Source organism: Ursus americanus, chromosome 14 (assembly GCF_024610735.1).
Source record: "Ursus americanus isolate L20-20 chromosome 14, mUrsAme1.1.p, whole genome shotgun sequence".
In the NCBI taxonomy this organism is placed as follows: domain Eukaryota; kingdom Metazoa; phylum Chordata; class Mammalia; order Carnivora; family Ursidae; genus Ursus; species Ursus americanus.
The window spans coordinates 39,887,235-39,899,275 of record NC_142140.1 but is presented as its reverse complement, the minus strand read 5'-3'; the positions used below and the strand labels follow the sequence as shown (position 1 = coordinate 39,899,275).

The 12,041-nt window shown below is 59.1% G+C and overlaps 3 protein-coding genes across 8 annotated transcripts in view; all 3 read right to left on the bottom strand.

The window, feature by feature from the left end:
• PFKFB4 (6-phosphofructo-2-kinase/fructose-2,6-biphosphatase 4) overlaps positions 1-7,616 on the bottom strand; it is a 36,268-nt gene extending 28,652 nt beyond the window's left edge. For 2 of the 6 annotated variants that reach the window (XM_087867065.1, XM_045778474.2), the window contains exon 1: positions 7,491-7,616. In XM_087867065.1, coding sequence (XP_087723191.1) covers positions 7,491-7,554 — 64 coding nt within the window. In that variant the 5' untranslated portion in view covers positions 7,555-7,616. Of the gene's footprint in view, positions 1-3,778; positions 3,956-4,861; positions 5,154-7,490 lie in introns of those variants that run through there. The other 4 variants (XM_087867064.1, XM_045778473.2, XM_087867067.1 and 1 more) reach the window with 3 other exon arrangements.
• A 1,108-nt stretch (positions 7,617-8,724) lies between these two features.
• On the bottom strand, positions 8,725-9,433 carry UCN2 (urocortin 2). Its single transcript, XM_045778425.2, has one exon. It carries the CDS (start codon positions 9,431-9,433, stop codon positions 9,095-9,097), a length of 339 nt encoding a protein of 112 aa, XP_045634381.1. The 3' UTR covers positions 8,725-9,094.
• Positions 9,434-10,648: 1,215 nt separating this feature from the next.
• Positions 10,649-12,041, bottom strand: part of COL7A1 (collagen type VII alpha 1 chain) — a 30,499-nt gene continuing 29,106 nt past the window's right edge. Inside the window, exons 115-118 of the mRNA XM_045778707.1 lie at positions 11,937-12,023; positions 11,603-11,692; positions 11,298-11,495; positions 10,649-10,978 (exon numbers count right to left, since the gene is read on the bottom strand). Coding sequence (XP_045634663.1) covers positions 10,962-10,978; positions 11,298-11,495; positions 11,603-11,692; positions 11,937-12,023 — 392 coding nt within the window. The 3' untranslated portion in view covers positions 10,649-10,961. The remainder of the gene's footprint in view (positions 10,979-11,297; positions 11,496-11,602; positions 11,693-11,936; positions 12,024-12,041) is intronic.

Genomic DNA, 12,041 nt, shown 5'->3' with positions numbered 1-12,041 from the left:
GACTCTGACAATGACTGGCAACCCTGGGCCTTGGTGTCCTCACCTGTCAAATGGGCCGACAATCGCTCAGTGAGGCCTAGCACTATCTCCATGGAAAAGCCGGGCACCTCTGGGAAGCTGTGCCACCTGCCCAGCCCTGAAGACGCAGGCGCACCTACTGCCCTCGGGACTCGGGGTGCAGAGGCACCTGTCTGTCTCCAGGCAGGCCCCGCAGAGGAGTAAAGGGCCCTGCCTGCCAGTGGGGGCTCCATCGCTCCCGCACCTGATCTTTGGGCAAATGTGACCCAAGCTGTGAGCCTCAGGGGAGGGAAGCAGCGGATCCCACGGAACACAGGCCGACAGTGAGCAAGAGTGAACTTGCAGAAAAACCTCAGCATTGGCTAAGGTGAGAGAAAAGCAAGTTAAGCAAGGCCCTGCATCCTGAGGGCCAGTGACACTGGGGCCTGGGCTGTTTGCACAACTGCTGGCCAGGCTCTCAAGCAACTAAAGGGCAGTGAATCAGCTACTAAGCACGGGGGAAGCCTGCACACCCAGCCTGCTCCTCTCCTTCCCACCGCTCCCTGAAGGGCTCTCCCATGACCTCAGGAGTGGGGTTCTGCGTCCCTTTTGCACATTTCCTATCTTCCCCCAGACAGCCCTGGCCTCCTCCCCCAGTGTTTGGGGACAGGATCCCCTCCCTGGCCCCAAGCACAGCCACAGTAGGCAGGCAGGGTGGTCAACCACGGCTGGGTGCAAAACGCGAGCAATAAATTACCTATCAACTCTGTTCCTCAAGATAAGCTCCCAAGGAAATGACCCAAAGAAAGCCCAAAGTGCAAGTGTATTTGCGATAGCTCTGCTTACAACAGCGAAACATAAGCAAGCTGGCAGAAGAGGAATTACAAACAGAGGCCCACAAGAAGGAACACACTACGGGGTCTGAACGGAGAGCATATGCACCAGGGAACCTGGGGGTGCAGCCGGAGCTGTAGCTCTGGGCCCTCGAGAGCCTCGGCACTGAGTAATTAGATAGCAGAACATGAGGTTTACGTGCAGAAGATTTGCAGACATGTCCATTCAACTTACCTCACTGGTTCCTTTTCCTATATATTTGCTTAGGGCCACAAGAACCCAAGGAATCAAGAGGCCCGAGATAAGCCTGGTGTTACCCTGTGCTGACTTTCTGGTGGGCCACCTCAGAGGCAGCTACAAGTCCTGGAGAAGGTTCCAGAACTGGTTCCTGAATTGCACCTGTCCCCACTTCCTTGGGCCAGGCTGGGGAAGGGAGAACTCTCTAAAAGAAAGCAACCTGGCATCACCGTCCTGTTCAGAGGGGACAGAAAGGCATCTCTCCTACTGTCCTGTGCACATTCTAGTCATGTCCTTAGACAAGAAGTTCTTGCTACCTTTTTGCCAATAAAAGCCATCACAAGCACTGTCCTTTCTGGAATGCTCTGAGTCCTTTCTTCATCCCCTGCCCCACCTGCTCCCAGAGCTCCTCCAGGGCTGAGCTGAGGGGTTAATGATGAAGGAGGTAGCAGCTTCCGGGCCCTCATGTGTAGCTCTGAATTTCACCAAAGGAAGAAGAATTGCTAATGGAGAATAGGGGTGGGAGAGGCACAGCCAAGCAGCCTCTGGTGGCCTCAGGGGCCAGGGAATAGACACCAAAGACAACCCACGACACAGCACACACCAGCCATGGACTCCATATCCTCTTCTCTATATAGCTCTGTGATCAGGTCAACTTCCACCCATCCCCCACCCTCAGGTCCTCACCTGTCCTTGTGGTCTTCCACCGAGTTATAAATCTACCATGCAGGGGGTAAAACGCTACATGAACACAGGCTCTGGGGACTGCGGGTGCTGCCCAGACAGGTTCCATGTTCACTCCTGGCTTACTCCCTGCTGTGAACTCAGGGACCCTCGCCTGGGGCCCAAACCCCCATACAATCTGCAGGTCTCATCTTTGGCTTCTTGGGTGCCTTCCCCTCCAGGAAGCCCTCCTGTGCTGGGCCAGTCCAGAGTCTCACCCACTGCAACACGCTGAGACAGTGCCACAGCACAAGCCCTTCTGCTCAGGCCAGAGCCATATTTTCACCGCATCCTTGGAGCTTGGAGAAACACAGGCCCCTCCCCAGTGGGCCTCAGCATCTTTGCCATCTGGAATGGGGGGTTGGCTCCAAGCTGATGCTTCAGTTCCCGACTCTGAGGTACTGAGAAGCAAAGAAGGGTGATGACGAAACGACAGCACCACCTGCCACCACTTATCAAGCATCCCCTCTCGAAGAGGCTCACAGCGGCTCCTGGGAGCAGGGATGATGACCGTCTCCATCCCACAGATGAGGAACCTGGGGCTTAGAGGGTCAGCTCCTTGCCCAAGGTCACACAGCTGAGCCACGATGCGCCTTGAGTGTTCCTGCCTTCAAAGCCCAGGTTCTGACTTCTCCCCCTTTATGTAATAACAGCAACCACCCCCTTGTAAGCACAAGAGCAAGAGGCCTCGGCCTTGGTCCCTCCAGAAAAGTCTTAAAGGAGGGCTGGCTAGGGGGTTGCCATTGCCTCTCAAGACTGAGTATTGACTGGAAAGCCATGGCCCTGGGGCTAAGAGCCTGGTCACCACCTCAGCATCCTACCAGGACCTACATCACTGTCAGAGCCATGACCCACTAGCATGCTCGGTCAAAACCATGGCCACCCCTACCAGGACCCAGTGTGGTAAGAGATACACACAGTCCACCCACAGGACTTACATCTTGGTCAAAGCCAGGGCCCCCAGGCTGGCCTCAAAGCAAAACAAGAACAGAGCACTCTCCCCTCCCTTATCATGGCCAAGCAGACGTCAAGGAGTACAGAGAGACCTTAGTACGTCACACAATTCCTGATCTCCATTTCTATATCTGTATTACAAGTTGGACTAGATGTTCTCTGAGGTCCTTGCCAACTTGCAAATTCATTATGATGTTTCGGTTACTACTAAAACAACAACAACAACAACAACAACAAAACCCTTTGTTTTTCTTGGCAATAAGAGGTTGCAGACTCATTTAAGGACAAGCAGAAAGTCAAGTAAAGTGGATTAAACATCGGGATCCCAGGAAAGGCAAGCCCCTCAACAATTCCTTAACAATTCCATGAATTTCAGCATGTCTCCTAGGTGTTTCCCCCTCCAACGTTACCATTCACCCACAACCTCACCTGGATACATATACCCCCATGGACACAAAGACAGGTCCATATGGAACAGTGTTCTCACCTTCTCCATTCCCAACACACCTGCACTTCCCTGAAATTCCTCCCAAAGCTCAGGTTTTAGCCCAGAGGTGGGTAGTTCAGGCCAAGGGGCGCCCTTCCTCCCACTGGAGGACTGGCCCACCTTTGGGCCTCTGAAAGTTCTGGGCTCAGAGAGGTCAAGCGATTTCCCTAAGGCCAACACAGCTCAGACCAGGTCCACGCTCTCCGGCCTGAAGTGAATGGCAGGAGGAGGCTCCGAATCCTCCCCTGGCCTGACCTGATGGGTACAGACTCGGGTGAGAAGGGGCCGGCGCCCTGCCGGAGGGGATGGTAGCCGGACCTAGCCCCCCTAGCGAGGGGGAGACGGGGCCACATACCTGTCTCCGCCCCCTGCTCTGCCACACCTGTGCCCGGCCGTCGACCTGTTCCTGCTCCCCTACCACCAGTCACTGCAGCCTCACCTGTCCCCGGTTCCCCACCTGTTCCTGGCCCCCTTTCCGTGCGAGACCACTGCGCAGGCCGCCCTATCCACCCATCCCCGTGCACCGCCCTCCCCTTCTCCACGGACCCCGCCTCACCACCGCGCTGGCAAGCGTGCAGAGCGGGCCGCCCATTGCTGTACGGCATCCAGATCTTCTTCAAGGGGTTCTGGGTCAATTCCCGTGGGGACGCCATACCCGGGACGTCTTGAGTCGGACTGCGCGGCTTTCGACCCAGCAGCCAGGCCACCTCGGGCCACTCGAGGCCCCGCCCCTCGGCCCCGCCCCTCCTCGAGCCGCAGAGACGCTTGTCCGACTCCCCGCAGGCCCCGCCCCAGAACGAGTAGGCCCTACCCCAACTGAAGAGGGCCCGGCCTCCGACCACGCATGCCCAACTCGCCTACCAGCCGGGTTTGGACCCCGCAGGCCCGCCCTTCACGCCGGGATCGAGGACGCGCATGCCCAACTCCCCACAGGTTCAAGGCCCGGATAGTGCCGACCCTGCCGGGGATGCACGAGCCCAGCCCGCCCAATGGCACCGCGCAGACTTGCCTCGGCCGCATCTACTGCCTCGCCTTGCACAGCCTTGCCCCCAAGGCACCCGGGTTCCGCTCACTGCTACCGTTGATCTCAGGGCCCCCAGGAGGGAGGGATCTGCGTGCTAAGGGGCTGCACCTGCTTGAGCAGATCTCAGTTGGTCAGGACCTGTCTGGTGGCCCCTCCGTTATGCCAGTTGTCAACTGCTGCGCCCCCCAGCCGTGCGTCCCTACCCTCCCTCGAGCCCCAGGACTCTCCCTCGCCCACCGGAGCGACCGGCTCAACCACACTGGAAAATCTTTTACCTCATGGACAGGGACGTCTCAAAATTGTTTCCTCTCTTTACCTTGGCCCCTGGGGAACTCAGGCTAAATTCCAGCCCCCCCGGAGCACGTGAGCAGAACGTTTAAACCAAGCTCCCTGGAGACTCACTGAGCCCTGGCAGTATCTTTCTTCTTCCAGGATTTCACTTTTACCAATTAAATTGTAATTTGTAAATTTGCATATTTTTAAAATGACCCTCTGTCTCAGAATGCGGGCATCATCAACCTTACGGGATTCTGGTATAGATTAAATGTGTCAGTGTCTGAGAAATCCATTCTAAAGCACATTAGTGATACCATTAAATTACTTACCTCCCTCTTGTCTTTAAGAATGCAGTGGAAGCAAAGGGCAGGGGAGAAATCCAGAAGTCCAGGAACCCTGGGTCATTCTCCTTTGTCTCCTCAGCCCAGCTTCTCCAAGTTCTGTACACTTTCTGTCCTGGGGCCCCCACTGACACTGCCCAAACCTGGGTCACACTGCCCTCTAGCGATGTCCTCCGCAAAACCCCCAGACAGGATCATGGCATCCTCAGGTTCTCTCTGCTCAAAGTGTGTCCAGCCCAGAGCCGGGGCTAGGGCTATGGAGAACAAGGCTCCGCCCACCGCCCCACAGGTGCAGCACCCCCGCCCTCTGACCTCCCTGCCACACACCCGTCTCCACCCAGCACTTCAGAGCCTGGCAAGGACCCTTAAGATAACTCTGATACAGATGTCTTGTCCCGTTCACAGGAGATGAGGGTTGGCGAGGCAGAAGCCCACTAGATCCTCCCTGAAACCAGCTCTAGCTGCCTGCCCTGGGAGGAATGCCCTGCCCCAGACAGAGCTGAGCACTTCCTCCTTCATTCTTCCTCTGCAGCGTCCACGCCCCCACCTCCCTCCACCTCACACAGAGGCCGCTCTGAGCACACCCGTGGGCAGCTCCTGATGAGCGGGATGCCCCTTGTGACAAGCCGCCCGCTTTCCTACTTCTCCAAAGCCACGCATTCTGTTTCTGACGCAGCCAGCCTTCCTGTCTGTCTCCTAGCCATTGCCAAGGCCATCCTGGGGCCACCTTGACCTCAGAGACCTTGTCACCACCCGCCCACACCCTGTCCAACCCCCAGCACTTATTGCAAAAGCTACGTGCTCTAGCATCCACAGACACCCAGCACTTCCTCTGACCTGCCCGTTCTCCTCCTCAGCCCTCCTGGGGTGTTAGTCAAAGGCTGGGGGTAGGGGTAGCCAGAGCAGGGCAGGATGCCAGGGCCATTTCGAGGAAACCGTCCCCACACCCAGACAGTCTGAGCCTAGCCTCCCAGGAAGAGCTGTGGCTCTACCTCCCACTCTTCCCCAGTCTGACCCTGGGCTGACCCAGACACACCTTCCCAAGTCCCCATATCCAGTGGGAGGCCACAGGTTACCAGCAGGAGGAGCCTGGGGCTCCTCCCCAAGGCCAGAGTCTACTTCTGCTCTAAGAATATTCTTCATCTCCCTGCCCATTTCTTGAGTAGGAAACTGAGGGAGGGCCGCAGGGCCCAGGGTCACAGAGTCAGCCCACAGTGCAGGACAGACTCAGACCAACTCCCACCCTTTAAAACCTCACCTCCCCCATCTTCCATGTCACCACATTTCTCCCCCTACAGCTGGGCTCTGCTTTGTTCCCTCCAATGCTCTCTTGGCTTTCTGCTCCCCCAGCATCAGCAGATGCCCAAGAGAACAGTCAGCCTTCATGGCTTTTCCCTCCTTGGGGCCATCCCAAAGTAATGGGGTGGAAAGTGTCCTGGGAGGTCAGCATGCACTGGTGGGTGAATATGTCCTGCTCAGCCTCCCCACGCCTCTATGAACCTGCCTGGCGTGGCCCAGGTCGGCTCCAGGAGTGCCCTCTGCGCTGACCACTGGACCTCTCTCCAGTGTCCCTGGCTACAAGCTATAGGGTGGCTGAAGTCCTAGATCCTCAGTTCTCACTGCTCAAACTCTTCCCCATCCCTGTATCTGCTGGTTAGTCCTGGCCAGACTTCGCAGCATAAAGGCCCAGGGACCTCAGCGGATGCTACACAGACCCACATGCCCACATGCCCATGCTTGGAAGCGTGCACACAGAGCCACACGTGCACGCACACTAGCAACCCAGGCCTGCACAGAGACGGGGAGGCTGCAGCGGCCTGCTGCTCTCTACTGCCTCCCTGCCCCTTTATTTCCCTCCTCCTCTCCCCTCCACTGCCACTGGGAGGTTCAGGGAGTTCCCAGGAGTTCCAGCTTTCTCTGGCCACTTCAAGCCAAGGATCAACCCCGGTATCTCCGTGGGCCCAGAGCTCACAGAGGGTGTGGGGTTCCAACTGGGGGGTACAGAGCCGTGTGACTGAGCAGGCTGTGAACTGTGGTCTGCACTTGCTGATTTCGGCTTGGCACAGGGCACACGGTAGGTGCTCAAAGTGACTCAGGGCTGGCCAAGGCACACAGTAAGGGCTCAGAAAGGTTCATGACCAGGACAGAGCACACAGTAGGTGCTCAGAGCAGCTCAGGACCTGCACAAGGCACACAGTAGGTGCCCTAGAAATGCTGGTTTAAGGGCTAAAGCCACTTCATATGAAAAATTTCCCAAATGAGCCTCTGGGCCTTCCCAAAATGATGTGTGACCCCTGAGGGGGGACCTGGACAAACATGACCTCCTTGGAGGCCAGCAAAGGGCAGAGCAGGAGGGCCTCAGGCAGCTCCAGCTGGCTGTCCCTCTCCCTGGGCTGGAGGAAGAAGCTATTTATAGTTCCCCCTTGGCCCAGCCCCCCCACTCCCCTGCAAGGCGACAGTGTTCCCCCTCCTCCTTGCCACTGACAGGCTGATGCCCCCTCAGAGCACCCCTACACTAGAGAGACCAACACCCTCGCACCTTTTCCAGCACCACCTCCACTGCGCGCTGGTCTTTCCCCAATCCCCCTCCCACCCTCTCCCCGCCGCCCGTGCCTACCCCGCCTGCTGCTCCCTGACCCGGGGTCCGTCAGGGCGCTGCCTCCCTGCTTGCTTCTGTCCATCCTGCAAGCGAACTGGCCTGGGCCACCGCCCCCTGCAGCCTGGAGCCGGGCAGCCCCGCCCTCCGGGCGCGGGACGGAGCTGCGGTGTGCCCCGTGTGGCCCCGCCTTCCCAGCCCCGCCCTGGGCCCGCCCCCCAGGGCCGCTCACAACTTGAGAGATCAACAGTGCCCGCACCCCAGGCAGTCATACTCCTGCCCGTGTGGCCTCCCTCTACAGCCAGAGCAGTCCATACTGCCCAGGGTCTGCCCTTGTCTCCAGCCAGAGCTGTCTACACTACCTAGAGTTTCTGCCCCCTGGGCAGGCAAGCCTGTCCACACTGTTCGGAAGGGTCTGTCCCACCTCCAGCCCAGCAAAGGGGCTGGGGCTGTGAGATTAGGGAAAACCTATTCCTTCCACACCAAAGGGAGCAGGTCGGTGAAATGGGGCAGGGGTAGGGGGAGTGGGCAGAGGGGCACCGTAGCCAGCTATGACTCAGCCCTCGACTGTCACTGCCTGGGTGCACATGACAGTGATTCTCGTTCATCCCATTCTCCAGGCGCTACGTTTATTGAGCTCTTTCCTGCATGCCAGAACTCTCATGTACACTGTCGCTCAGTGCTCACAAGAAACCTGGTGGCATTGCTCTGCTCTACAGAGGAGGAAGCTGAGGCTTGGAAAGATGAGCACGTTTGCTCTGGACAGTTCGATGAAGGAGATGCAGCGCTGGGCTGGAGCCTCACCGGCCCGAGCCACGTGTGTCCGAGGGCCACGGCTGGGTGTGCAGGCGTGTGGGTAGGACAGTGCCTGGCTGTGCGTTGAGTGTGCTTCATGCTGGTTTGGGGGACAAGCCCCTGTTCCTCGCAGCCCCCTCACATGCCCTCACCTTGCCCACACACACTCACAGCTATCAGATACACTGAGACGCAGCCACCCAGGCATGCGTACGCCTGCCACAAGCCCAGGCTGCCACAGCCACAGACTTCCCACATCCAGCCACCCATGCCTGGAAATGCCCCCGATGGCCCCCTCATCTGAGGGGGGTGCTGCCTCAGGGAGCACAAAACATGCGTGTGACCCTCAGCCTGCACGTCCCTGTGTGGTGACCGTGGAAGGCAGGGCAGACCTGAGGTCCGGTCTTAGGCAGACTGGTCTCAGATAACATATGGGGCTCCTGCGTTGAGGTTTCTGAAAGTGGCCCAAGAGTAACCACATTGACTGTCCGGATGCTGTTTGACTGTGGGGCACCCAGACATGGCGAGACTTCACACAGTAGTGACATTCCATGGTAGTGTCCACGCTGTCCAGACATATTGGAAGTCTGCAGGGCTCCAGGCATGGCACGACTCCATTTGGCAGCCCCCCAGCCTGGCAACGTCCAGGCTGTCCAGACGCACCGTGGCTCTGAGAGGCACTCAGCTGTGACAGGACACCACCTGGCAGGGACCCCACAGGGCGATGGCCAGGCGCACCATGCCCAGGTGTAGTGCCGTCCTGCTCTGCCACCGCCTTCCAGGTCTCCTGACGCGGGGTGGCCCCATCATTGTGACTCCCGCTCTGTGGCTCAGCGGCGGCCAACGTGGGCCAGGATGCGAGCATTGGTGGCAGCCTGCTCCCTCACAGCTCTGGCGCGGGCCTGCTCCAGTAAGATCTGCAGGAGGCCAATGGGGACATCCAGAGACAGGGTGATGCGGGGGCCCGGGCGGGGGCCGGGGCTCGGGTGGCCCCAAGCAGTGGAAGGGCCTGTGGTGCTGGCTGAAGTGCTCTCCAAGGCCACAGGGCGGGGAGTGGCCTGAGAAGGGCTCTGAGGGAGGAGCTGGAAGGCTGGGATAGGGGTCGCAGGGACAAGCAGGGCCCTGCGTGACGTCAGGACCATCAGCACCAGCAGAGCCCACCTGGTCATCGCGTGGTCAGGCTGCGAGGAGAAAAGAGGCTCAGGGTAGGGAGTCTGGGCAGCCATGGTGCATGGACAGAGACAGATGGGGAAGCAGACAGACAGGGAGACTAAGGGAAAGAGACAGAGAGATTAGAGAGGCCAGGCAAGGGACGCAGAGAGATAGAAGAGACAGAGATGAAAGGACAAGACAGCCAGAGTGAGACTGAGAAAAATCAAGACAGAGCTAGCCAGAGCAGGGGCCAGGGAGATAAAGAGAGCACAGCCAGATCTAGATACAGAGAGAGATACACTTGGGGAGGGGAAGGAGAAGAGAGAGAAGGAGGAGAGGGAGGAGGCAAACCAAAATAGAGGGAGACTGGAAGAAAAAGGCTGGAACCTAGACACAGCATGATAAAAATAGGGACGCAAAGGGGCGCCTGGGTGGCTCAGTCAGTGAAGCGTCTGCCTTCAGCCCAGGTCATGATCCCAGGCTCCTGGGATCAAGTCCCACATCAGGCTCCCAGCTCAGCGGGAAGCCTGCTTTTCCCTCTCCCTTTTCCCTCCCCCTGCTCATGCTTTCTCTCCCTCTCTCTCTCTTCAAATAAATAAATAAAATCTTTTTTAAAAAATAGGGATGCAAAGACACAGAGAGAACGTGGAGGGACAAAAGGGGAGCCTGAGTTCTGAGGGAGCTTGCAACAGATCGAGGACAAGCAAGAGAGGGAATAGGGTCCTCAAGGTGGAGAAGCAGCCAGAGACTCCAAGGCCCCCTCAGGTCCAGAGACCTCCACCAACCCAAATCCCAGATCCACTCAGCCCTCAAGGCCCTGCCCGTCCCACCCAGAGCCACCCCAGTCCTACCAGCAGCAGCCTCCTCTGGGGCACGGTGGGGCCGCCGGGGCTGCCCGTGGCTGGGGCCAGGCAGTGTGCTGCTGTGCTCCGGCCCTCTGCCCCCTTCACGGCCCCTTTATCTCTCTCAGCCCCTTGAGGTAGGAGCTGGGGCATGGCTCCTGGCATGAAGCAGCACCCCACCTCTGACTCATCCCCTCCTGGGGGGCAGTGAACACATGTCCTCAGCCCCCACTCAGTCTACTCCTTTTGGGGGGCAAGTTGAGGACTGAGGGTCACAGGACAGTGACCAGGGCTGGACAGAGGGACTCCCCACCCATGCAGGATAGTACTGACCTCCCAGGGAAAACCTGGCCCCCTGCCAGCCCCATCTCCCCAAACAGTCACAACAGGGACCTTTTAAGACAGCAGCTTTAATGCCCCCCAGAATCAGCACCATGTCATCACAGGCTTGGGTCAAGGGGTGGGTCAGATGCAGTCACATCCGCTCACTGCCCACAGCCACCCCCACACTGAGTCATCTGCTGGGGAGGCAGGAGCCACAATGGGGGTTTGTCCACAGGGGGAAGGCTAGACCCATGGGACCAAGTCACTGAAATAACGGACACGCTCATGCACGCTCACGTGCACACAGGCCTCTAGCACCAAGGGGAGGGACAGCAGGACTCCTCCAGGGGATGCTGAACTTCAGCTGGTCATCTGGACCTCAGCTCCGGGCAGCACCTGGGGCGGGTAGCAAGTGGGGAGCTGTCTTCAGCCATCTGGCCTTACCCAGCATGTAGGCCCCAGAGGAGCACTGGGGCAGCTGGGGGCACAACAGGAGTGGGGCTCCGCCCTCAGAGAGGGGATCTTCACTCAGGTCCTTGGAGGAGGGAGCACCGAGGGGACTCCACAGCTAGGATTCTCTGTTCAGCTCCTTGGTCCAGGGGTCTGTCCCAGGCCCCCAGTCTGAGGGGGCTCCTGACCTGGGACCCCGACCAGGACCTGATCTGGGTAGGCTCAGCATCCAGGCTCCTGTTGGGGTGGAGGGGTAGGCCCATACCTGTTCCCTGGTTCTGGACCACGCCGGGCAGGCAGCGGCGCTCACAGGCCTCACGGGTCCCAAAACGGTTGGCATTCCCTCCACAGCCGCCATAGACAAAGGGGTGACAGGCCTCTGTGCCACCTGCCGCAGCCCGATGGTACCAGCGCAGGGTGTAGGCGGTACAGGAGCCCTCGTCCAGCGGAAGCAAGCAGGGGTCTAGGGCCAGTGGGGGTCAGGAGGTCAGCAGGGGCGGTGGCCATCACAGAGGGACTAGAGGTCTGCCGCCCCTCCCCGAGCCCTTCTAGGCCAGCCCCCACTCTCACCATCGCCGTCCCGAGGAGCTTCGGGGTCCTGGTATTCCTCCACGGAGTACTCAGAGTATTCGTACTCGTCGTCCTCAGGGGGCACCCGGCCTGCACACAGGGTGGGGTGTACTGTGAGCGAGGCCGCCACGGGGCTACGTTCCTGCTGCCCAGCCCTGGCCCTGGGGGCGGGGCGGGCAGCACTATCTCCCACGTGTGCACAGTGTTACAGCTGTGCCCTCCGTGCTGCCCCTACACATGTGGCATTGCCCTGCACTCAGGAGCAACGTCACATGGGTCTGCACCCCACCGCAGCCACTGCTCCCCCTGCCCCCACAAGTCTAGCTAGCCTCACCTTCCTCCTCTGCGTGAGAAACCCGGAGCACAGGCACAGGGTGGAGCTGGGGGCTGGCAGTGTCTGCAGCATAACTAGGGAGGGGTCCTGGAGCAAAGGGCAGGG